Genomic DNA, 22,117 nt, shown 5'->3' with positions numbered 1-22,117 from the left:
AGTCCAAGCCCCACAGGTCAGGCCTTGGGGAAGGGAGAAGCACAGGAAAGGCAAAGCATTGGTTCTGCCACCTCAGCATCTGTGTGCACAATAGAACCTGGTGAGCTGAACATCACATGTGCCCTCAGAGTAGGCAGATGGAACAGCAGAGTGGCCAGGACCTCTCAGGGTTTCTGTGAGCATTGTCTGCTGCTGTGATGCTCCAGGATGCACTGAGCGGGTGCACAGGGTACCAGCACTAGCTTGGGGAGAGAACACGGTGCTGCTCTGTTCTCAGCTTCCCCTCCATAAAAGCAAGGCTTCCACTCACCCTGTGTTGTTTACCACAAGAGGGATGTTCAGGAACTTAATGTCTCTGAAAATAAACATCCAAAGATCTTGGGCCCAGGCTGGAGAATCTGACTGAGCCAATAGCTCCAGGTTGCCATCTCTGTCGATGTAAGATATCATGCTGGCCAGGAAGGGGGTGACCACGTTTTGGATCCGCTTCCAAAGGGTATGCCTGCAGCAGGGGCAGAAGAAACCCACTATGGTTAGGGTACTCACGACACGCACTACTGCTGCCTCTGCATTCTCGTCCTGAGGTTCCCACATGGAAGCTGGAATAACAGTAGCTTGCCAGTGTTTTCAAGAATGGGGAACATGGTTGGAGATGGCTCAGCTGTTAGCAGCATGGGTCACATGGTTTAAAGCATGGACTACATGGTTAGCGGCATGGGTCACATGGTTAGCAGTATGAGTTACATGGTTAACAGCATGTTGTTAACTACATCACTCTGCGCTGCTGAACTGCTAAGGACTATGATGTGAATCAGTGGCAAGCATCATCATACCATGAACCAAGACTTTTAAGTTCAACCTCCAGCACCATCCCAAGTCAATAATTGATCAGAAGATTGGAGGAAAACAATTATTAAGTAATGTTGGAGTCTGGTATCTAGTGTTAGCATCTAATACAGAGAGTGTGAAGAGAAGAGATTAAAACCTGCTGAGGAAGGAAACAGTTGTCACAGTGGAGAAAGACCTCCCTTGAGTCACACCAGCAGGAGTGCATCACTAAGAGTCACACCAACAGACTACATCACTGGAGTGCTACAAAGGCCTCCCTGCTGGTTTTACCCTTGTACCTGAAGGTGCCTGCCTCCTGGAGGGCATCCTGATTGGCAGCCTCCCTGGTGACCCACTGCTTTTGACTCGGGGTCTGGTTCTCTTCTTGCTTCTTTAAAAGAACATGGAGGTGCATCTTAGATTCCCGCAAAAAGGAGGCTGTGAAGATAATGGGAACTGATTTGATGAATTCATGCATGCTTGGTTGTAGGGTACATCATAGGGTTTGATCCTCCTTACCCACGAGAAAAGCTGCCTACCCTTTGGCAGGAAAAGTTCTATTACATAATCTGATGGATTACCATGGGTTCTACCATTGTCTACTGCTCCTGCCAGGTCCAAGAAGCCTGGAAGGTCACCCTCTCCACATGAGATGGAAGATGCGCACTACGTTGCAGAGCTCACTCACCACTGCGTGCGCTGTCTTCATTTAAGAGGCCAAGAAGAATGGTGACTCTCCTCGTGCTGCGTGCGCAGCTCTCATTCTGGTCCCTGAGCATCCCCACTGCACTCTGCACACAGCTCCGCAGCAGTCTGGTGGTGTCCAGGACCTGTGCACACCCAGGAAGAGAACAGGCTTCTAGTTGCCAGTTCCAGTCTGGACAAAGGCCAGGCCACCCATGTGAAATGATGGTTTCGTGTTGGCAACCATGTGGTCCCAGTTGGTGGTCATTATGGCAAAAGTTGCACTACAGCCTACCAGCCATATCCCGCCATGACCAACATTAGCAAGCGAGCCAGGATGAGGAATGGGACAGAACTTAGTGAAGGGAAAGATTCACTCACACATCCACTGTGGAAGGAGGACAGGGTCCAGGCTAACCCTCCCCCAGTCATAACTACAGGGTTCTTATAACTCCCAGGAGAGAGGTCAAAGATGCAGCTCCCTTAGCCAATGGGAAAAGCAATACTCACATCACAGCCTCCAGGGTCAGATACCATCTCCGGCTCCTCTGCACCTTCCACTTCCATTTTTTCCTCTGCCATTTCCCCTGACTCGCTGGTCTCTGTCTCCATCGCCTCCTCTGGGTCATCTGTTAGACAGAAGGCAAGGCAAACATGCTCCAGTTACCATGAGGACCAGAATGGGGTGTGTCACATGGTCTGGGACTTGCCCGGCTTCCCTGCCCCTATCTGTCGTGGTGGCCCTAGTAAAGGAACATGTGCCTGTCTATCAGCTCCAACTCTTGCCCAGGTGCTCCCTAGCCTGGCTCTAAGGGCTGGCAAAGGAACCCTAAGTAGATTGGCGAGCTGTGGGCACACTCAAGGTGCCTTCCTCTTGGCAGCACCACAGTTTGTTATAAACTCTGAGGGCGGGGGCTGCAAGAGCAGCGTGGCTCTGCATCTAGCACCACAGCACTGCCGCCCCTGACATTTCCCTGGTCACCTCCACCATGTCCCCAGATGGCTGTCTTGTGACTCACGCTCAGGGTTGTCGGCTGGCTTGAAGAGCTGGCTGATGGTGACATTCTGCAGTTTAGTGACATCTGAGGCCATGATTGTGGATCTGCGGAGGTCGTCGATGTGTACAGACCGCCAGAGCCCTGTGAGGAACACAGTCACTGGAGCCCTCTATAGTCTAGCCGTGTCCTTATGTCATTGCAAACCACATATGCCGGCCTGGCTCCTTATGTCCATTTGTTTATTTTATTATTAGTTTTGTGTGCATCTGTATGTGTACGTGTGTGCACACATGTGCCATAGCACTGTGTGGAGCCTGGGGATCAAACTCAGAATGTTAAGATTCACAGAAAGTGCCTTTATTTCCTGGTCCATACGGCTGGGCTAAACCAGATTTTTTTGTAATATTGATTAAATGTTTTTTATGTATTGATTATTTGCCAACAAGTATATATGTACACCATGTGTGTGCCTTGCAGGTCAGACGAGGTTTTCAGATCCCTTGGAACTGGAGATATAGATGGCTATAATTCCGTGTGCGTGCTAGGAATCACACCCAGGTCCTCTGCACCAGCAGTCGGCACTCTTAATCGCTGAGCTTTCACTCCAGCCTCTTCACCCCGAGTTTTAATTACATTCCAGCAGATGGGGTCATCAGTACCCCAAAGTCTAAGCCCCTAGCTATGGGAGAAACTACAAGACCTGTGGACAAGATCAACCTAAGCACTCTTTAAGATCTTAAGTAAGCTTTTGCAAAGTGCCATGGTGAGCTCGGGACTCCTCATCCATATCTCACCACAGTCACCTCATAATCATTAGTAAAGGGTTCATGGGTGACACTGCAGCACCTCATAATCATTAGTAAAGGGTTCATGGGTGACACAGCAGCCACCTCGTCATCATTAGTAAAGGGCCCATGGCTGACACTGCAGTCACCTCATAATCATTAGTAAAGGGTTCATGGGTGACACAGCAGCCACCTCGTCATCATTAGTAAAGGGCCCATGGCTGACACTGCAGTCACCTCATAATCATTAGTAAAGGGTTCATGGGTGACACAGCAGCCACCTCGTCATCATTAGTAAAGGGCCCATGGGTGACAGTGCAGCCACCTCGTCATCATTAGTAAAGGCGCGTGATTCATTTCTCCCAGAGTCAGTGCAGAAAACTGACAGGAAATGGGAGAAACGCAGGTGTGTTGTCGCTAGTGCGTGGGAAGATCCCAGAATTCCTCCACCACAGAAGGTGGGAGTCAGCTGACAGTGCTCACCCGTGTAGACACGGAGATGCCAACGGCACTGCTATGTGCCAAAGTTGGTTCGTTTCTTTCTTTGTTTTTGAGACCAAGTCTTTTCTTTGTAATCTAGTCTTGAACCTGCAATCCTCCTGCCTCAGCCTCCAAAAATCAAGGATAGAAGTGTGTGCATTCACCATACCCAGCTAAAAGTACCGCTTCAGTAACTGAGTGAAAAACCTAACTGTGACTTACAAGTATTGTTGGGATTCAAATTCTAATTCCAGACATAGGACCACACCTCAAATACTACTTAAAGGAATATACACTAGAGCAGTGGCTGTCAACCGTCCTGACGCTGTGACCCCTTAACATAAACAGATCTTTATGTTGTGGTGACCCCAACCATAAAATGATTTCATTACTACTCATAACTATAAGCATGCTACTGTTTTGACTTGTAAGGAACATATGTGATCTGCGGGATATCTGACATGTGACCCACTGTTGAGAACCTCTGTCCTGGGGTACTGTGGTCCTACCTCCATGGAACCCCACGTACGATGTACCACTTCCCACTCGGGAAAGTTTCGTGATGAAATAAATGAAGACAAAGTCCTTCGTTCCTTGAGTTTTGTTAATTTCATTGATGGTGGAATACCTGTTTAGAAAGCAAAACAAATCAGTACCAGGCAAGCAAACCTGTGCTGAGAGCTGACGGGGAATCTCAGTCTCACAGTGTCAGGAGATTAAAATGCCCTTCACAACCTCATGATGATTTGCACTCATTTCCTGTCCTCCCAGGATCCTCTGCTCAGGAGTGCCCTTCTTTTCCTGAATAGAATCGTGTGCTCTCAAGTCTTTGCTTTGCTGTGATACAGGCTAAGGAGCCCTGCGCACAGTGTTGAAAAGGACACACACACACTTTAGAAGCAGGGCCTGGTAGCACAGGCCTGTCACACTGCTCAGGAGACTGAATCATGAGGACTATAAGTTCAAGGTTAGAGTTAAGAGCTCAGCAGTTAAGAGCACTTGCTGCTCTCCCAGAGGACCCAGGATTGATTCTCAGCACCCACATGGCGGATTACTGCTGCCTGCAACTCCAGTTCCAGGAGAGTCAATGCCCTCATTTGGCCTCTGTAGGTATCAGGTACATGTACATACAGGCAAACACACATATGCCCTCACAGTCAAAATGATTATTTTAAAAATTAAAAAGAGGGCTGTTGTAGCTCAGTGATGGAGAACTGGTTTATGAACATAATTGAGGTTGCTGGGCAGTGGTGGCACACGCCTTTAATCCCAGCTCTGGGGAAGCAGAGGCAGGCAGATCTCTGGGAGCTTGGGGTCAGCTCGGTCTACAAAATGAGTTCCAGGACAGCCTACATCATTACATAGAAAAACCGTGTCTCTTGGGGGCTGGAGAGATGGCTCAGAGGTTAAGAGCACTGGTTGCTCTTCCAAAGGTCCTGAGTTCAATTCCCAGCAACCGCATGGTGACTCACAACCATCTGTAATGAGATCTGGTGCCCTCTTCTGACCTGCAGGGATACATGCTGGCAGAACACTGCATACATAATAAATAAATAAATATTAAAAAAATAGTGTCTCAAAATATCAAAAAAAATCAAAATATCAAAAAAAAAAAAACAAACCTTCGTCAAACACACACACACATCCAAGAACCACACACCACACTCACACATAATACACATGTACAAACCACAAACATAACACACATCCACAAACCACACACATCCCATTTCCAGAACACTCCCACAGTCTCCTCAGTTACTGCTCTTGATCTTGCAAAAAAAATTCATTGCATTTGGAAACCATGGCTAGAGTGACCGCAAACATCGTTCAAGGACATTGCTAAGCATACTATTAAAGGGCTACTGTTTACACTTGTGTTTACAGTTTTGCTCTCCCCGCAGTGTGTGTAGCTGTGCATGCACGTGTGTGCACTACCGTGGAACCTAGAGATCAACCTCACGTATCAGTCCTTAGGAGAGATCAAGACAGTGTCACTAGGACATGGGCTCTCTCAGTAGGCTAAGCTTGCCCAAGGATCATCTGCTCTGTCTCCCCAGCACTGGTACGGCAAGTGTGCATTGCTACACCAAGACTTTACATGGGCGCTGGGGATTGAACTCAGGTCCTCTTGCTCACGTGAATGCGCTAGTCCCTAGACCTCCAGCTTTTTTCATTTATTTGTATAGACGTCTGCTGCAAGGAAGAGAATTTTCTTGTTAATTTCTGTTTCTCGTGGCACTGCAGTGCTTCAGAGAGAGATTCTTCTGAGGCTGTGAGGGAGTGTTGCTTCCCTGTGTTGTTTCTTCTAGACAACCCTGAAAACATACTTGGCAGAGGCTACAAGCTGGGCGCCGTGGTCGCCATCGTCAAAGTCCGTCTGGATGACAAGGATTTTACGGCTGGCTGGGTTCATTAAGCAAGAGCTGGAGGAGAAAGGGAATTACCAGGTGAGTTCCACGTCCAGGAAAATGGATAAAGGAATTCCCTGATGGAGGGTGAGGCCAGGGCCACACAGAAAAAGCATGCAGAGATGCCCTGGTGAGGTAAGCAGATGACTCAGCAGAATTCCAAATGGCCAGCAAGGCTTTCTGGGAGACAGAGGACCAGGCTGGGAAGCTCTGTGAGAGGACTACAGTAGTGGGGACAGAGAGGCCGAGTGGGAGCCCTCGGCATGACCCTGCAGACTGAAGCCCCCACCCCCAGTTCACTGACCAGTGCCACTTACTACAGCCCCGCCATGACACCAGGCCAGGCTGGGTCCCTGAGAGTGGAGCTAGCAGGGCACCTCACCGGACTTCCTTAAGGAAGGAGTATTCAGTGTCGAACTGCTGCAGTGACAGGACCGCAGGCCTTGAGGCCAGTCCTCTCAGCTCAGACTCCAAGTCTCGACAGTCCGTACTGGTCAGCAGTCTGGAGAAGGTGGTGATCTGCAAAGAGGGGGCGAACTGTTGGCCAGAAGCCAGTGGGGAGGCTGTGCTGTTAGAGCCCAGACACGTGAGCTTGAACCCTGCCATGATGAGTGCCCGTGTGTCCAGGAGGAACACAGGCCCAGAGACTCTCCAGAGACGAGACAGGTAAGAGGAGATACAGGGTTCACAGCACCCGAGAGAAGTGCCCTGACAGGTACCTGGTCTCCTTCCTGTTTGGACCCTTCTAGAGAGTCTCAGGATTCTTTAGGACCCAGCACAAATCTCACTCCCTCCACATGATAGACTTCCTGGTGTCAGATGGTGTTAGCCTCTGGCCTCTTCCTCCAGTGAGAGCAGTTCTCAGTGGGCCACGCCCACACTGCAAACTCAAATATCCCTTAGGCTGTGCTGACACCTGAGCCCCCAGTTCTCACCTCCTTGCCTGATCCCTGAGCTTCTGAGTCCCTCACTTCAAAACCTGATGCTCATTCCTAAACTTCCTGTGTTGCTAATCAAAGCCTGCGGCAGTGAGGTAGGTGAGGAGGGCTCTGGGAGTGGCCTGTCAGCAAGTGCCCATGCCCACTGCCCCTCCATGAAGTCAGTAATTAGCCTGTGGTCTGTACCCAACCTTTGTCTGTCTGTCTGTCTGTCTGTCTCTCTCTCTCTCTTGCATGCATGCATTTCTGTGCACCCCTTGTATGTCTGGTCGCTGCAGGGGTCAGAAGGAGGCACTGAATCCCCTTTAACTAGAGTGACAGCTGGTTATGAGCTGCCATGTGGGTTCTGGGAATTGAACCCAGGTCCTTTGGAAGAGAACCCAGTGCCCAGTGCTTCTCACCATTGAACAGTCTCTCCAACAACCCAGCCATTTCTTTGTTTGCTTGTTTGTTTTTCAAGACAAGGGTTCTCTGTGTAGCCCTGGCTGTCCTTAAACACATTAGTAGGCCAGGACGGCCTGAAAATCAGAGATCTGTCTGCTTCTGCCTCCTGAGTGCAGGGACTATCCTGATCCTGAAGCTTCTAACTGACCTGCTTCCATGATGGTCTCTGCCTCACTGTTGTCCCATTGCCACAGCCCTTCTCGACATTCACCTGCAGTGTTGCTCTTGGCAGGAAGGATCGAGTTCCTTAGCAGAGCCACTGAGGACCCCTGAAAGAGCTTTCTGATCATCTCAACCTCAGGACACAAAACTCACAGCTTAGAGCCTCAAGCTTTACCAGTGAATTCTCTCAGAGGTTTTCAATCTCAGTCCCTTTGTCCTTGCATGTGCCCAGCCAGCCCTAGGGGTGCCTCTTAAAGAAAGCCACATCTGTCCTCCTATCGCGGGCACAGCAGGCTTCCTGTGATGCTGACCCTGGTTGAACACTGCCTTTCTAAGCTCCACACACACTGACCTACAAGAGATCAGTGTGAGGCCAGGGACGCTGAACTTACCCACTGTGCTCAGAACATAATGGGGAGCTCAGGGTCAGCATACCCATGCTACCTATAAGTCACCCTGCATTTTGGCGTAAATCCAGGTTTAGTTCCTGACCCTAGGAGCCTAGGACCCTTGGATCAGCAGAGGGTGAGTCTATGGGAAGATGGTCACCTCTGTGAAGACAGCCTGGCCCTCCAGATGGGCCATGCGCAGGTGGGCCTGGAGGAAGTCTGCGAAGGAGTTGTGTTGTTGCTTGGAGTAATAGTCCCGCGACAGCCGCTCCGCAGTGAAGGAGCCCAGTGCGGAACCACGCAGCCGGACCACAGCATCTGGTGTCGCACAATCCAGCAGGATGAGCTTGGCCTCTTCAGACACCTTGTGGTACAGCTCCTCAGTCAGGTTCCTGGGGCCCTGCCTCTCCACGGCCTGCAGCACCACGGAGGCGCACGCATCAGAGTGGTAGCCGATGAACGCATCTGCAGGACTGTACTTGTGCCTGGCAACGAGCTGGTCTGCTTTCACATCTGCAAAATCACAGGCCCACTGTTGCAGCTCACGCACAATGCCCTTCTGCCACCCCTCCAGCACGGTGTTGATGTCCAGGTAGTGCTTCTCCAGCCGGTTGATGAGGGGCACAGGGAACTGTTGGTACACCACATCTTTCTCCTCAATGACGATGAGGCGGAAGTCAGTGTGGACTCGACATTTGACTCGATGAGTACCCAGTCCAAGGTCCACGTACTTCTGGCCCCCAAGGTAGACATAGTACTGGTTGAGAGCATCATACAGGCTCTCGTACAGGTTCTGCAGGTTCAGCAGCACCACCATCTTTCCCGTCTCCATGCAGATCTTCACCCGGTTGATGTTCCTGCAGATCTGGGTGTATTCCTGGTCCTGGGGAAAGCCGGAGCCAAAGATGATCTCCGGTTGCTGGCCCTCACCAAAGAGCGTCTGCTGCAGGATCTGCAGGGCCACATAGTTCCTGGTCAGCACCAGCAAGTAACGGGACTCGGCCCCGTCCTGCCCCCTGCTGGACGACTGCAGACCGCTGTGAATGTTCTGCTTGATCAGTTCCACAGTGCTGACGTCTTCCTTGTACCTGGCCCCGGGAAGACTGGCTGTAAAGATGTCCAGCGCCTGGATGTTGTCCTTCCCACTGAAGTTCCGAAGGACAGCATGAGCGATGTCTTGTGGGGAAAGCCCCCGAGTGGAAGCTTTGGCTTTGGCGAAGACCATCTTGATGAGGCTGTAATAGTCACGAAGCCCAAAGAATTCCTTGTCCTGGGCCTGACACACTGCTTCATAGGCCTTGGCAAAGGGTGCGAAATACCCTCGGATTCTGTCCTGAACCAGCCTGTCCGAAGAGCAGATGCCCTCAGCGCTCTCGATGAGCTCTTTCTCACTGGGACTGCCTCGTGACACAAAAATGCCCCGGTTCATCTTGGCAGGATCCAGAGCCCAGTTGGAAATGCCAACAAAGCCCACTTTTTTGTAGGGGGCAGGATCATCGTCAATGCACCCATCTTCCAGCAGGGGGTGCAGCGTCTTCAGAGGCATTCTGGGTGAGTCTTCTGCCAGTCCGACCTCATCCAGCACCACCACAGAGACATACTGCTGCAGGTCCTTGCCCTGCTGGAAGCGAGCACACTGTCTGAAGGTGCCGATGATCCCTTGCGGGGTGGAGTGGGGGCTGCACTGGAAGGACACCAGGTGCACCTGTTTCAGGCGGCGGAAGAGATCGGAGAAGGCAGACTGCCCTTGCATGGCGTCCGCTACAATGATCTTGGCAAGGGATTTGGAGCTGCCGGGCTTTCCCACCAGGAAGAGGGGGATCTTAAGCTCTATGCAGATTACCATCATGAAGACATTCTCCTTCAAAGCCAAGTTCCTGGCTATGTTTGTCCTAATGGGTGCCCCCCTCAGAAAAAGATCTTGTACAAGAGTGATGTCATCAAGAATGACCTTGCTGTCATCGTATGGTTCTGGAAAGCACCTGCCAATGGCTCTGCGGTAGGATGCTTTCTCTTCTAAAGAGGCATGGTAACACACCCCAATGGCCATTACCAGGGACCAGAGAACAGGATCTCTCTCAAAGGTGTGTCTGCTGTCACTGGATTCGTGGAGAAAGTCATGGAGCTTGTTTAAGAGCATCTCGCTGTGGTCATGAAACCATCTGAAAACTTTGACACAGCGCTCCACATCCCGGAGGCTGACGAAACCACATTCATTCGCCCTCTTCCTCATGTACTGCTGAGAGGCGGACAGTACATCCACAATCACAGAAGTGTGGTCTTCCGTGATAAAGTCCACTCTCTGCACGATCTGCCGGATGTAGAGATTTTCAGCATAGTCATTCAGCTGTCCAAAGTCCCATACCAGAGGAATGAGGCTTGGAGGCAGAGCGTGGACGCGGTAGACCAGCTGCCGCAGCGGGATGGAGCCCAGCCTCTCTGCAGTCTCCTCTGCACTCACCCTGTATCCCAAACCTGCTGACTCCAGGCGGAGGATCATCTCCTGGGAGTGCTTCCGGTAAGGGTTGCAAGCAGCAATGACATGCAGGCCAGAGTCCGCCTTTAGGCGCTTACCGTCCACTGCTCTGTCACACAGGACCTCTTTGATACAGCTCACAGCTTCCGTTGTGTTGGCTTCGTCAAAGAACAAGATGGTGTCCAGCTCGTGTTGGACTTTATTGAAGAAGGCCGTGCGCTCAGCATCCTTGACCTTGGAGTAGATCATGGATGGAGTTGTCCCCCCATGGACCTTCACCAACTTCAGAGTTTCTGCCTCAACAGTACCACGCTTGAGGTCACTAAGGAATTTGATGAGCCTGGTTTTCCCACAGCCTGTCTCTCCCATGATGATAACTGGGATCCCACACCGAAACCGCATCTCAATGGCCAGGATCTTAAGCATATTGTCTGTTGTGAGTTCGTACGTTTCATCAGGGTCAATGGGCCACTCAATCCCCAGTGCCAGGCAGAGTCTTTCAAGCTTCTCATGTCTGGGCAGGTTGTCAAAGTTGATATTGAAGGGCACTCTCTGAAGCTTCAGCCCATCAAACAGTTCTTCCGTCATGACATCCTTCTTGATGACCTTCCCATTTGAGGGATTGATGGCATCAACATAGCCATTGTTGTTGGGCTGCAAGTGAAAACCTATGAATGTCATGGTCATGCGGTCACCATTGAAGAAAACATAGGGATGGGGCTCTGACTCCCATCTCTTTCGAAGAGAGAAGGGAGCTAGGTCTTCTTCAGCAACTCCATCCATGGTGACCATGTGGTTACCGGGGCTTTGGTCTGAAGTGTGGAGAGTCGGAGTGGCAAAATCTCTCGCCATTAAGATCATGAAGGTTACCACGAAGTTCTTGAAGCCCCTGAGTGTGTCTCCAGTAAAAGCTGGGTTGCAGAAGACAGAAGCCTCACAGTCCTTGAGCTGACAGTTCAGAAACCAAGCGAAGTTCCGGAGCTCTGCCCAGGAAGGGTTGACCACACCACAGTAAATCAGGAAGTGCTGCAGGCACTCCTCAGGGGAGCCTTCCACGGAGCCTTCTTCGAACTGAAATGTGTCCAAGTTCTGGTTTTGGTGGAACCGTTTTAAATACTGGTAAGGTCTTTGGAAAGCTTCACTGCTGAACTCCCCTGGGTCCATTCCTGGTTCCCTGTGGCTCCTGTTGGGAGTCAGTTCCATGGTGATCACTTCCTTGGGAGGACGGCAGGTAACTTTGGGGAAGATGTCAAGAAACCTGGACAGAGCTGCACGTGCACTCTGCAAAGAGGAACACACTGTCATCAAGTTTGTTAAAAACTGCCTTCGCGTTGGGGCTGGAAAGACGGCTCAACTGAGAGGAGCACTCACTCACTGCTTGTCCAGAGGACCCAGGTTCAATTCCCAGCCCCGACTTGGCATCTCACAACTATCTGTAACTTCAGTTCCAGGGGACCTGACACCCATGGCAAAACACCAATGCACATAAAAAACAAAAAACCAACCACAGCAACAAAAAGTGCCATTGTGTTTTACCTTTCCAAGTCTACATGGGATTTAACCATTTACCCCCTTCTCCACAGGCTGGCATCTTTTGCCTGCTGCTGTTTTAGAGAACAGTATTAGAGACACATCCTTACCAAGGAAGCATTTTTTAACAATTCTTCAGTCCCTGCTGACCAGAACCACAGCTGCTTACATCAAAACATCACTCAGACATCCCTGATGCATCTTTACTTCCCTCTACACGGCACAAGCCAGGTCTCTACGTCTGTGTTACTCTCTGCATGCTAATCTTACAAGCTCCCAGAAAATAGTCTACTAAGCTCTCAGCACTCAGTGCCTCGAGTTCAAATGTCACCATAATTTTCTCCAAAGCACATGGTCAGGCGTGTCACAGCAATATTTCATGAAGCTGGTACCAACTTTTGGCCTAATTAGAATTTATATTGCTGATATAAAACCCCATGACCTAACAATTCTTGGTCAAGAAAGGGCTTATTTCATCTTCCAGCTCTCTCCATTACAGAGGAAAGTTAGAGTAGGAACTCAGACAGGAAGATGGAGGCAGGAACTGAAGCAGCAACTAGGGAGGACACTGCTGACTGGTTTGTTCTCCAGGGTTTGCTCAGCCTGTTTCCTTGTGCCATTCAGAACCACAGGCCTAAGGTGGGACTCTCCCCACTCCCTCACAGGCTGGGCCCAGCTACATCAATCATTAATTAAGAATATGCCCTGCACTCGCAGGAGACCATTTCCTAAATATAACACCAATAGCGCAGACACTGAGAGAAACGAATAATAAATAGGACCTCCTGAAACTGAGAAGCTTCTGTAAAACAGGACAAAATGGCAGCCTACAGAATGGTAAAAGATCGTCACCAAGACCACATAGGACACAGGGCTGACTCCAAAATATACAAGGAACTCAAGAAATTGGTCATCAAAATAACAAATAATCTAATGAAAAAATGGAGTACAGACCTAAACAGAGAACACTTAACAGAGGAATCTAAACTGGTTAAAAGACACTTAAAAAAATGCTCAACATCCTTAGTAATCAGAGAAATGCAACTAAAAACAACTCTGAGATTCCATGTTACACCTGTAAGAATGGCCAAGATCAAAAACACTGATGACAACTTGTGCTGGAGGGGTTGTGGGGAAAAGGGAACACTTCTGCATTGCTGGTGGGAATGCAGAAAGGTACAAGAACTTTGGGTTTTGTTTTTTTTTTAATTTTTTTTAAGATTTATTTATTATGTATATAATGTCCTCTCTGTGTGTATGCCTGAAGGCCAGAAGAGGGCACCAGACCTCATTACAGATGGTTATGAGCCACCATGTGGTTGCTGGGAATTGAACTCAGGACCTTTGGAAGAGCAGGCAATGCTCCTAACCACTGAGCCATCTCTCCAGCCCTACAGCCCCTTTGGATGTCAGTGTGATGATTTCTCAGAAAATTAGGAAACAACCTTCTTCAAAAACCAGCAATACCCCTTTTAGGTATATACACAAAAAATGCTCAATCATAACACAAGGACATGTGTTCGACTATGTTGATAGCAGCATCATTTGTCATTGCCAGAACCCAGAGACAACCTAAATGCCCCACCACCAAAGAGTGGATAAAGAACATGTACTTTTCTACAACGGAGTACTACACAGCAGAAAAAAAAGACATCTTGAAATTTGCAGGCAAATGGATGGATCTAGAAAACATATTGAGTGAGGTAACCCAGACCTAGAAAGACAAATATCAGATGTACTCACTCCTAAGTGGATTTTAGACATAAAGCAAAGAAAAATCGGCCAAAAATTCACAATCTCTAGTCAACAAAAAGTACCCTAAGAGGGACATACATGGATCTAATCTACATAGGAAGTAGAAAAAGACAAGATCTCCTGAGTAAATTGGGAGTATGGGGATCATGGGAAAGGGTAGAAAGGGGGGGGAGGGAGGAAGGGGAGTAGAGAAAAATATATAGTTTAATAAAAACAATTTTAAAAATAGTTAAATAATTAAAAAAGAGAAAATGGCCTACAGACTTGCCTTGACTACAGGCAATCTCAACTGTGGTTCTCCCTTCTCAGATAACTCCAGCTTGTATCAAGTTGACAAGAAACAAACCAGGATGAATTGTGCATCACCACAGCAAAACCTTTGTGTTTGTTTTTCTGGTACTCACCAGTTTAGAAGATCTCTTTGGCTGTGCTGAGGGCTCTTGTGAGATTTCAACCACATATAAATGGCACGGGTTCCGAAGCCACATTTTCCCGCTTGTATCCATTAGGTACTGCAGAATGAGGAGTTTGAAAAGAAAGACAGGAATCCCAGTCTGGACCTGCAGGAGACACAGAACTGTGAGGGTGTAGCCTTGACAGGATGACGTAGATCAGGACTGTGTGTGGAGAGAGGAGGCAGTCAGGATCTGGGAACCGTGTCTCCCGCCCGTGTCAGGCACTGGCAGGTGATGTCAGACACTTACTGAAGTGCTGACATCAATGTGGACTATCATAGGCGTCTTCTGAGAGTCCTTCTTCAGGAACGGCAGGAGGGAGCTCAGGACGCGGCTCTCGTCTACGTGAGGGTCCGTCAAGCGAATAGTTTTCAGAGGCGCCTTTTTGTCCTTTAGTTTCATTTTCAGATTTTTGTGCAATCTGTTCACGTAGAGCGACTTTCCTGCAAGGGGAACACGCGGAAATCAGACCCCAAGTCTACAGACGGAGAGGAAGACAATATGGAGATGTCGTGGAAGCTACTCTCTGTTTAACTCAAAATGCATTCAATGCACCATCGCTGCCAACTGGCTTCATGTCTCCAGGTTCCCTGTCTACGGCCATTGACGAACTTTGCCTTGTCCTTGTTACTGCTGGTGCACGTAAGTCGGTGAAGGCAAGAGCAAGAGCGTGGGAACAAACTCTCCCAACAGGACAGTGTGGTTCAGGGAAGAGTGGACGGGATGAAGGAAGAGACAGCAACCAAAGGACGATCAGTTTCTGCTCAACCACAACCGACTTGATCGTAAGGGGCCAGGGGTTTGCAGAGGAAGTAAAAAGGCTCCTGAGCGGAGGGAATGGGCTCTCAGGAATTGCCAGTTTTCACAAGTAGGCGAGAAGGGAAACTGGTCTACAGCTAAGGAGGAGCAGACCTCTGAAGAAGGACTTCATCTCAGTGTCCCTGCCGGAAAAGGAAGCGCCATTGGGCAGTGTCTGGTAGAGGGGCCCTCTCCACCCCCAGGCTCTTTCATTACCAACACCAGCTCTTTCAGAGGTCACGATCCCGACACACATCCGGTCTCTGAATACAGCCGCTGCCGACAGGGTCTGCTTCGGGACCTGATAATGGTTCTCCAGGTAGGCCTGGATGTCCGGCAGTGGGGCCTGGGGCACCAGGGGGACTTTGTGGTGGCTGAAGGTGGAGGGGAGGTAGCAGTGCTCCCGGGCAGCATCACAGATCATCACCAACTGGTAGTCTTCACGGTGGCGCTGTGCGCGCAGGCTCTGGAAGAGCTCCTCGGCCCGGCAGCCCACTTCATAGCTCAGCTGGTCTGCAAACAGCAAGCTGTAGAGCTTGTGCTCCTGGGAGCCCAGCGTGAGGCAGCGTCGAAGGAATAGCTCCACCTCCTCGACTGTGGTCCCCGGGGTGCAGACCAACACCTCATCAAAGGTGGGCAGAGGCTGCCTGGGGGCCTGCATATACATGGCCAGTGCGGCCAGCAACACCTCAGAGTGGCCACACAACACCAGGTTAGGCTGGCCAACCTGCAGGCCTTTGGGGAGTGGCCGCTCCACAGGACAGTCACGCAGTGTGGCCAGCTGAGCCAGGCATCTACCCAGGGCATCCAGGTCCAGACAGTTGGGCAGGAAGGCACTCATGCACTCTGTGGATTGCTCCATGATAACCCGAAGCTTGCCCATTAAGCTGGACTCAGAAAGTAGCTGCTGAGGCAGCTTTTCCACCACCTCCCTCAGGCAGTGTCTGGCAGCATCGCTTTCACAGGATCTGCTGGCTTCTAAGATGTCATGGACGGTGCATTCACCTGTGATGAGGGACAGCATCATGAGGGCAGCTTCGCTGGGTCTGGGTTTCCTGAGCTCGCTGCTCAGGTAGACCAGCTGCTCAGCTGTGTAGAAGTTGAGGTAAAAGTGTTTGGCTCTCTTCTGGGTGACTACTGTTTTCCAGTGGTCTAGGAAGTCCTCCATCTGCCTGCAGAGGGCTCCCAGGAGCTCGATGACGTCACCACTCTCTGCCAACTGGCCTACCAGCTCCAAGCCAAAGTCCATTCGGATGGAGATGCCCCACCTGGGGCAGCAGTAGACCTCAGCAGTCCAAGACCTGAACAGCATGTTTCCCGCGCAGTGCAGGTTTATGAAGGCATGCACAAGCCGCTGCATGCTGCTGAAGACCTGGGGGAAGGGAGCCATGAGGTCAAGGCATAGCACAGGGCTGCAGGGAAGACACACTCATCTACACACACCTGCCCACACACTAACATACACACCCACACACTAACCTACACACACACACACTAACGTACACACAAGCACACACACTAACATACACACCCACACACTAACCTACACCCACACTCACACACTAACCTACACACATACACCCACACACTAACATACACACCCACACACTAACCTACACACACACCCACACTAACCTACACACCCACACTCACACACTAACCTACACACAAGCACACACACTAACCTATTAAAGCTGCTGCTTACAGCTCCAAGATCTTAGGCTCAGATCACTGTCTCACTGAAACACAATTTTCACAAAAATCTTCCTAATATCCATCACACACAGCTCTTCTTTATAGTTACACGGTCAGCTGAATAAGAGGACTTCCTTTTTTTCTTTTTCTCTTTCTGCTTTTTTTTTCTTGAAGATTTATTTATTTATTATGTATACAACATTCCTTCCATGCATGCTTGCATGTCAGAAGAGGGCACCAGATCTCATTATAGATGGCTGTGAGCCACCATGTGGTTGCTGGGAATTGAACTCAGGACCTCTGGAAGAGCAGTCAGTGCTCTTAACCTCCGAGCCATCTCTCTAGTCACTCTTTCTGCTTTTTTGAGGCAACTCTCACTATGTAGCTCTGACTATCCATGAGTTCCCTATGGAACCAGACTGAACCGATCCCCATCTCTGCCTCCTGAGCACTGGGATTAAAGGTGTGTGCCACCATGTCCAGGGAAAGAAAAGGATGTTAATGTATAGACTGTGCACACTTGTATGTCTGTGTGTGTGTGTGTCGTGACTATGTGTGTAAAAGCAGGGTCTCATGTTCCCAGGCAGGCCTCAAACTCAAGATCCCTCCACCTCAACAGCCGCACAACAGAGTTGCCAGTTTATACAGGAAGCAAAGTGATGGTTTCCCTCAAGGACTGTCGGGCGGTCACCTCATCTCCACAGCTCATGACAGCTCCTCCTGAGGCTCTTGAGGACCTGTTGCTCTTGGGTCTGCCCTGCTTCAAATACTTCTCTGGAGTTGTGGTTTGGGGTGCCATGCATCCGGCAGAGCCATCAGCACCACCCTCTGGGTATCAGAGCAAAGCTCTGTGTCAATCCAGACATTTCTACAGCTCAGTAAGGAAAGCACCTGGGCCAGCTTGAGGCCAGAGCCACCCAGTGGGGCAGCGGCACAAACCCAAATGCTCACCTCTGAAAACTTCTCCACCTCTGCGCTGCTGCTGTGGTCTTTCTTCCCAGACATGAGCATGAGCTTATTTAAAAGCTCCTTCAGCTCTTCTGTGGAGTAGCTGCGCAGCCCCCCCTGGACACCACGGTTCTCTGGGAGGAGGAGGCATAGGACGGTGTCTGGGGAAATCTGGGAGGCAGCACACATTAAAAGTTAGTTTCTGGTGCAGAGTCCATGAGTTTATAGCAAGACCACAGGCTGCACAAAACTGCACCAGGATTGGGCAGCTCACCTTTTGACCACCTTTGGGTGCCCTAATAACATAGATGCCCCTGTTGTTGATTGCTGTGGCCAGGGACAGAGACGAGAGCTCCACAGACCCGTGGCTTTCCTTCACTGTCTTCAGCCACTCCAAATTTCTGGCAGAATCTTGCTATTGGGACAGAAGCAGGCAACAGGCTGGAGTGAGAAGCCATTTTCTTGTTGTTGCCCCCACTTCTGCTCTTGCTGGGGTACAGTTGCCCCGCACCCTGCCCCGCACCCACGCTTTGTCCCTGTGCTCGGTCTTGTTCATCAAGGCCCCGTCACTCAACATATCTGCACTGGATCCCGAGTCGACTCACCAGCTTACTGGGCAGGTGCTGGTCATTGTCCAGGGCCCTCCAGAGCTCCTGCAGATGATCCACAAACCCATAGAAATCTGTGCTGGAGTCCATCTTGTACAGCAGGGAGGCGTAGCCCTGCACGGCGTCATGGAAACAGGCCACCCGGTCCACCTCGATGTCGTTCTCCCCCGCTGAGATGGAGGCCAGGTCCACAAACACCTTGAGTTCATTGATGTCTTGAGAGGAAAGAGGGGAGGTCAGCACGTGACCACGCTGAGTTTGGGGCAAAAATCCTAAGTGAAGCTATAATAGAGCACCAAGGTAATGTCTTGTTTGACCCACTTCCTGCTTTTCCAAAGGATGTGGAACATAATAGCGAATCTATTGACTGATAGCTACCTTTATCAGACAACAGTGTCCCAGGCATTATGCTAGGCTTGCTGTGCACCTTATAGCCTTGAGTCTACTACACCACATCACTTAAACCACACAAACGTGCTGGAAAAGAAGACGCTGACAATGGAGAAACTGAGACAACCCTCCATAGGCTTCTGTCCACTCAACAGGTACACATGGAAAACCTTCATGAGCAAGTTACAGAAAAATCTCTCTGTGCAAGTCCTGTCTTCTGGAAGGAAAGGTTAAGTGGGAAGGGGAAGCCGGAGAGATGGCTCATGGTGAAGAGCAATTATTGGTCTTACAAGGGATCCAGGTTTCATTTCCAGCACCTATCTTGTGGCTTGCAACCTATTTTAATTTTAGTTCCAGGGGACACAACACCCTCTTTAGATCTACAAAGGCAGCAGGCACATATGTGGCACACATACATACATGAAGAAAACACTATTACAAACCAAATAATTGATAAAAAATAAAAATAAAATTTTGAATGACCTTCAGCTATTCTCAGCCAGCAGTCATACCATGCAGGAAATGACAAAGGAAAGTTTCTACACAAGAACCTGAGGGACATTGTCTGAGTAAAATAAACCCCAGTGAATGAGACAGCCACTGTCCCTTTGTCTAGAGAAGCAAGGAGCAACTTTCCTGGCCTTTGTACAGCAGGCGACTCAGGGGATATATTTCTTCAAGTATCAGAACCTCATAGAGAACCATAGGTGCCACCTGCAGGACCCTGGCAAGCCTAAGAAGCCGGCCATACCTTCCAGGGCCTCATGCAGCCAGTCCACAAGTTCCTTCTGCCGAGAGAGTTCCTCCAGGCAGTGGCGTCGTGGCTCACTGATGTCTTGGAGCAGCTTCTTGGCCCGGATGAACTCTAGGCTGATCTGCTTCAGTTCCTCATGGCGAAAGTTCTCGAAGGAATCTGCCTGGAAGATGAAGTTTAGCATGTACTGGTTCTGGTTGGCCAAGCCTAGTCTTCAGGTAGCCACCCCATACAGCAAGACCAAGACTCATATAATGGAGAACAACAGGACCCTCTCCTCCATGGTCAAAGTAGCCCTTGTTCCTCCACCTCCTTGCTTGTTCCACACCTCCCATTTTACAGCAAAGATTACGTGGGCTTTGAAATCCGTTCCTCTCCCTAGCACTACCAGATCTCTCTGTACACACATACTTCTATTTCACTGGTCCAGCAACAGGCCGAAAGGCGACTATGGTGGTGCAGACCTCTTATTTCAGAAATTGGAGGCAGAGACAAGTGAATCTCTTCTGTGAGTTCAAAGCCAGTCTGGTCTACATAGCAACAGCCAGGACACAGAAGAACTGTCTCAAAATGGAAACTAAAGATGTCCCATCTCAGCTCTGCCAGGGGTGATGTGTCACTTGCTGCTGCCTACAGCTGGTGCAGTTACTACTGGGAGAGCTGTCCGTCCTTCCTTCCATGATCAGAGCCGTTGTTAAAGAACATGGCAAAAGAGGCCATGAGTTTGCCAGAGAAAGGAGAGTTGGAAAAGGGAGAAATGAGTATTTATAATCTCCATAGTAATAAAAAAGAAAAAAGTGGCCTCCTCTTGTTGAACTGATGATCCTCTAATGAATGGCCTGAAACTCACTAGCTCAGGAGCTACCACGTTAGTCAGGAAGAAAGCGTTGCTGTCCATCTGCTCCATCATCACCATCCCCCACCCCGTCCATCTGCTCCACCATCACCATCCCCCACCCTGTTTATCTCCTCCACCATCACCATCCCCCACCCCATCCATCTGCTCCACCATCACCATGACCGTCCATCTGCTCCAGAATCACCATCACTGTCCATCTGCTCCACCATTACCGTCACCCACACCGTCCATCTGCTCCACCATCACCGTCACCCACCCTGTCCATCTGCTCCACCATCACCGTCCATCTGCTCCATCATCACCATCCCCCACCCTGTCCATCTGCAACACCATCACCATCCCCCACCCTGTCCATCTGCTCCACCATCACCGTCCATCTGCTCCACCATCACTGTCCATCTGCTCCACCATCACCACCCCCCACCCCGTCCATCACCATCACCATCACCATCCATCTGCTCCACCATCACCAACACCCACCCCACCGCAGGCCATAAAAAACCCCCTAGGTCTCAGGAACATTCAGCTTGGTCCTTGCCCTTCAGGAGAGCCAGCAAACAACTTACGAAGTTTAACAGCGTGTCAAGAACACTGAAGTCACCGGTCACGCCCAAAGTGCTTCGAACCTGAAAGATGACCTTGGCAGAGCTGACAGCCTGGTTTAGGCTGTGGTATTCCTTGATCTGTGCCACACGCTCTGGGATCCAACCTTTTTGCTCTTGGGGTTCCACAGTGCACATGCAGTTTAGGTCAACAGTCAGGTCACCATATTTATCTACAAAGTCCTTGAAGATGTCATCAACTTCAGCAAAGGTGATCTCTCCTGACTTCAGGTTCTCATAGAGTATGTAGAATTTCTCATAGCAGGGGTGGTACAGGCGTTCACAGGCTTCTGAGAGCGATAATTTCAACTTTCTGGGGTCCTGAGTCAGAGTACTAAGTGCCTCTGCTGTCTCTTTCCAGAAGACTTGGAAGATGTGGCTGTCTTTCAGGGAGTCTATCTTGCTTGCAATTTCTCGGATCTCAGGGCTCAGGGAGTAATGAGTCTTCCTTTTGTGGGGTGACGAGTCAGGTAGGTTTATCAATGCTTCACTGAGTCTCTTATTGCGGAGGTCCTGAGAGTGTATTGCCTCAATATATCCAAACTCCACTACGGAAACAGGAATGAAAGGTTGGATGTTAAGCCTCCAATGATAGTAGCATATAATTTCTCTTTGATCACACACACCCATTCTCGCTTTTTGAGACAGGTTTCTCTGTGTCACCCTGGCTGTCCTGGAACTCACCCTGAAGACCAGACTGGCCTTGAACTCAGAGATCCACCTGCCTCAGCCTCTCGCCACCACTGCCTGGCATCACTTCTCTTTCTCAGTAAGGGAAAGAAGGTCTGAATATGTATCCAGGCTGGCCTTCAGCTAATTATCCCCCTGCCTCAGCATCCTAATGTCTGGGATTGTGGACATGCCCCAGGATGGGCAGACTAGAGCTCTGTTTTTTCACTGGGGACAGATCCTACCGCCTTGCAGCATTAGACAAAGGCTCGACTACCGACACAGAGTTAGCCCATTCCCTGGTCGCTTCTCTAAGAAACTCAGATACAGCCACTTGGATTATTTCCTCTGTAGAACACGCACATCTTTGCGCCCTCCCACCTTGGTTTTGTTGTCAGTTTTCTCAAGAAGGAAAACACTGTAAACTCTGGGTAAAGGGTCAGTTGGGAAACAGGCACC

General features: G+C 49.9%; 1 protein-coding gene across 1 annotated transcript in view; it reads right to left on the bottom strand.

Moving 5' to 3' along the window:
* The window catches only part of LOC130877121 (E3 ubiquitin-protein ligase RNF213-like), a 92,912-nt gene that overhangs the window by 31,697 nt on the left and 39,098 nt on the right, over positions 1-22,117 (bottom strand). Inside the window, exons 20-36 of the mRNA XM_057774040.1 lie at positions 20,954-21,537; positions 19,526-19,691; positions 18,382-18,599; positions 18,051-18,191; positions 17,780-17,947; positions 15,350-16,505; positions 14,585-14,778; positions 14,285-14,440; positions 8,280-11,876; positions 6,569-6,705; positions 6,106-6,201; positions 4,285-4,403; positions 2,532-2,651; positions 2,023-2,141; positions 1,517-1,658; positions 1,128-1,266; positions 311-502 (exon numbers count right to left, since the gene is read on the bottom strand). Coding sequence (XP_057630023.1) covers positions 311-502; positions 1,128-1,266; positions 1,517-1,658; positions 2,023-2,141; positions 2,532-2,651; positions 4,285-4,403; positions 6,106-6,201; positions 6,569-6,705; positions 8,280-11,876; positions 14,285-14,440; positions 14,585-14,778; positions 15,350-16,505; positions 17,780-17,947; positions 18,051-18,191; positions 18,382-18,599; positions 19,526-19,691; positions 20,954-21,537 — 7,444 coding nt within the window. The remainder of the gene's footprint in view (positions 1-310; positions 503-1,127; positions 1,267-1,516; positions 1,659-2,022; positions 2,142-2,531; positions 2,652-4,284; positions 4,404-6,105; positions 6,202-6,568; positions 6,706-8,279; positions 11,877-14,284; positions 14,441-14,584; positions 14,779-15,349; positions 16,506-17,779; positions 17,948-18,050; positions 18,192-18,381; positions 18,600-19,525; positions 19,692-20,953; positions 21,538-22,117) is intronic.

The sequence above is a fragment of the Chionomys nivalis genome, chromosome 7 (genome assembly GCF_950005125.1).
Source record: "Chionomys nivalis chromosome 7, mChiNiv1.1, whole genome shotgun sequence".
Taxonomy (NCBI): domain Eukaryota; kingdom Metazoa; phylum Chordata; class Mammalia; order Rodentia; family Cricetidae; genus Chionomys; species Chionomys nivalis.
This window is presented reverse-complemented; position numbering and strand designations above follow the sequence as displayed.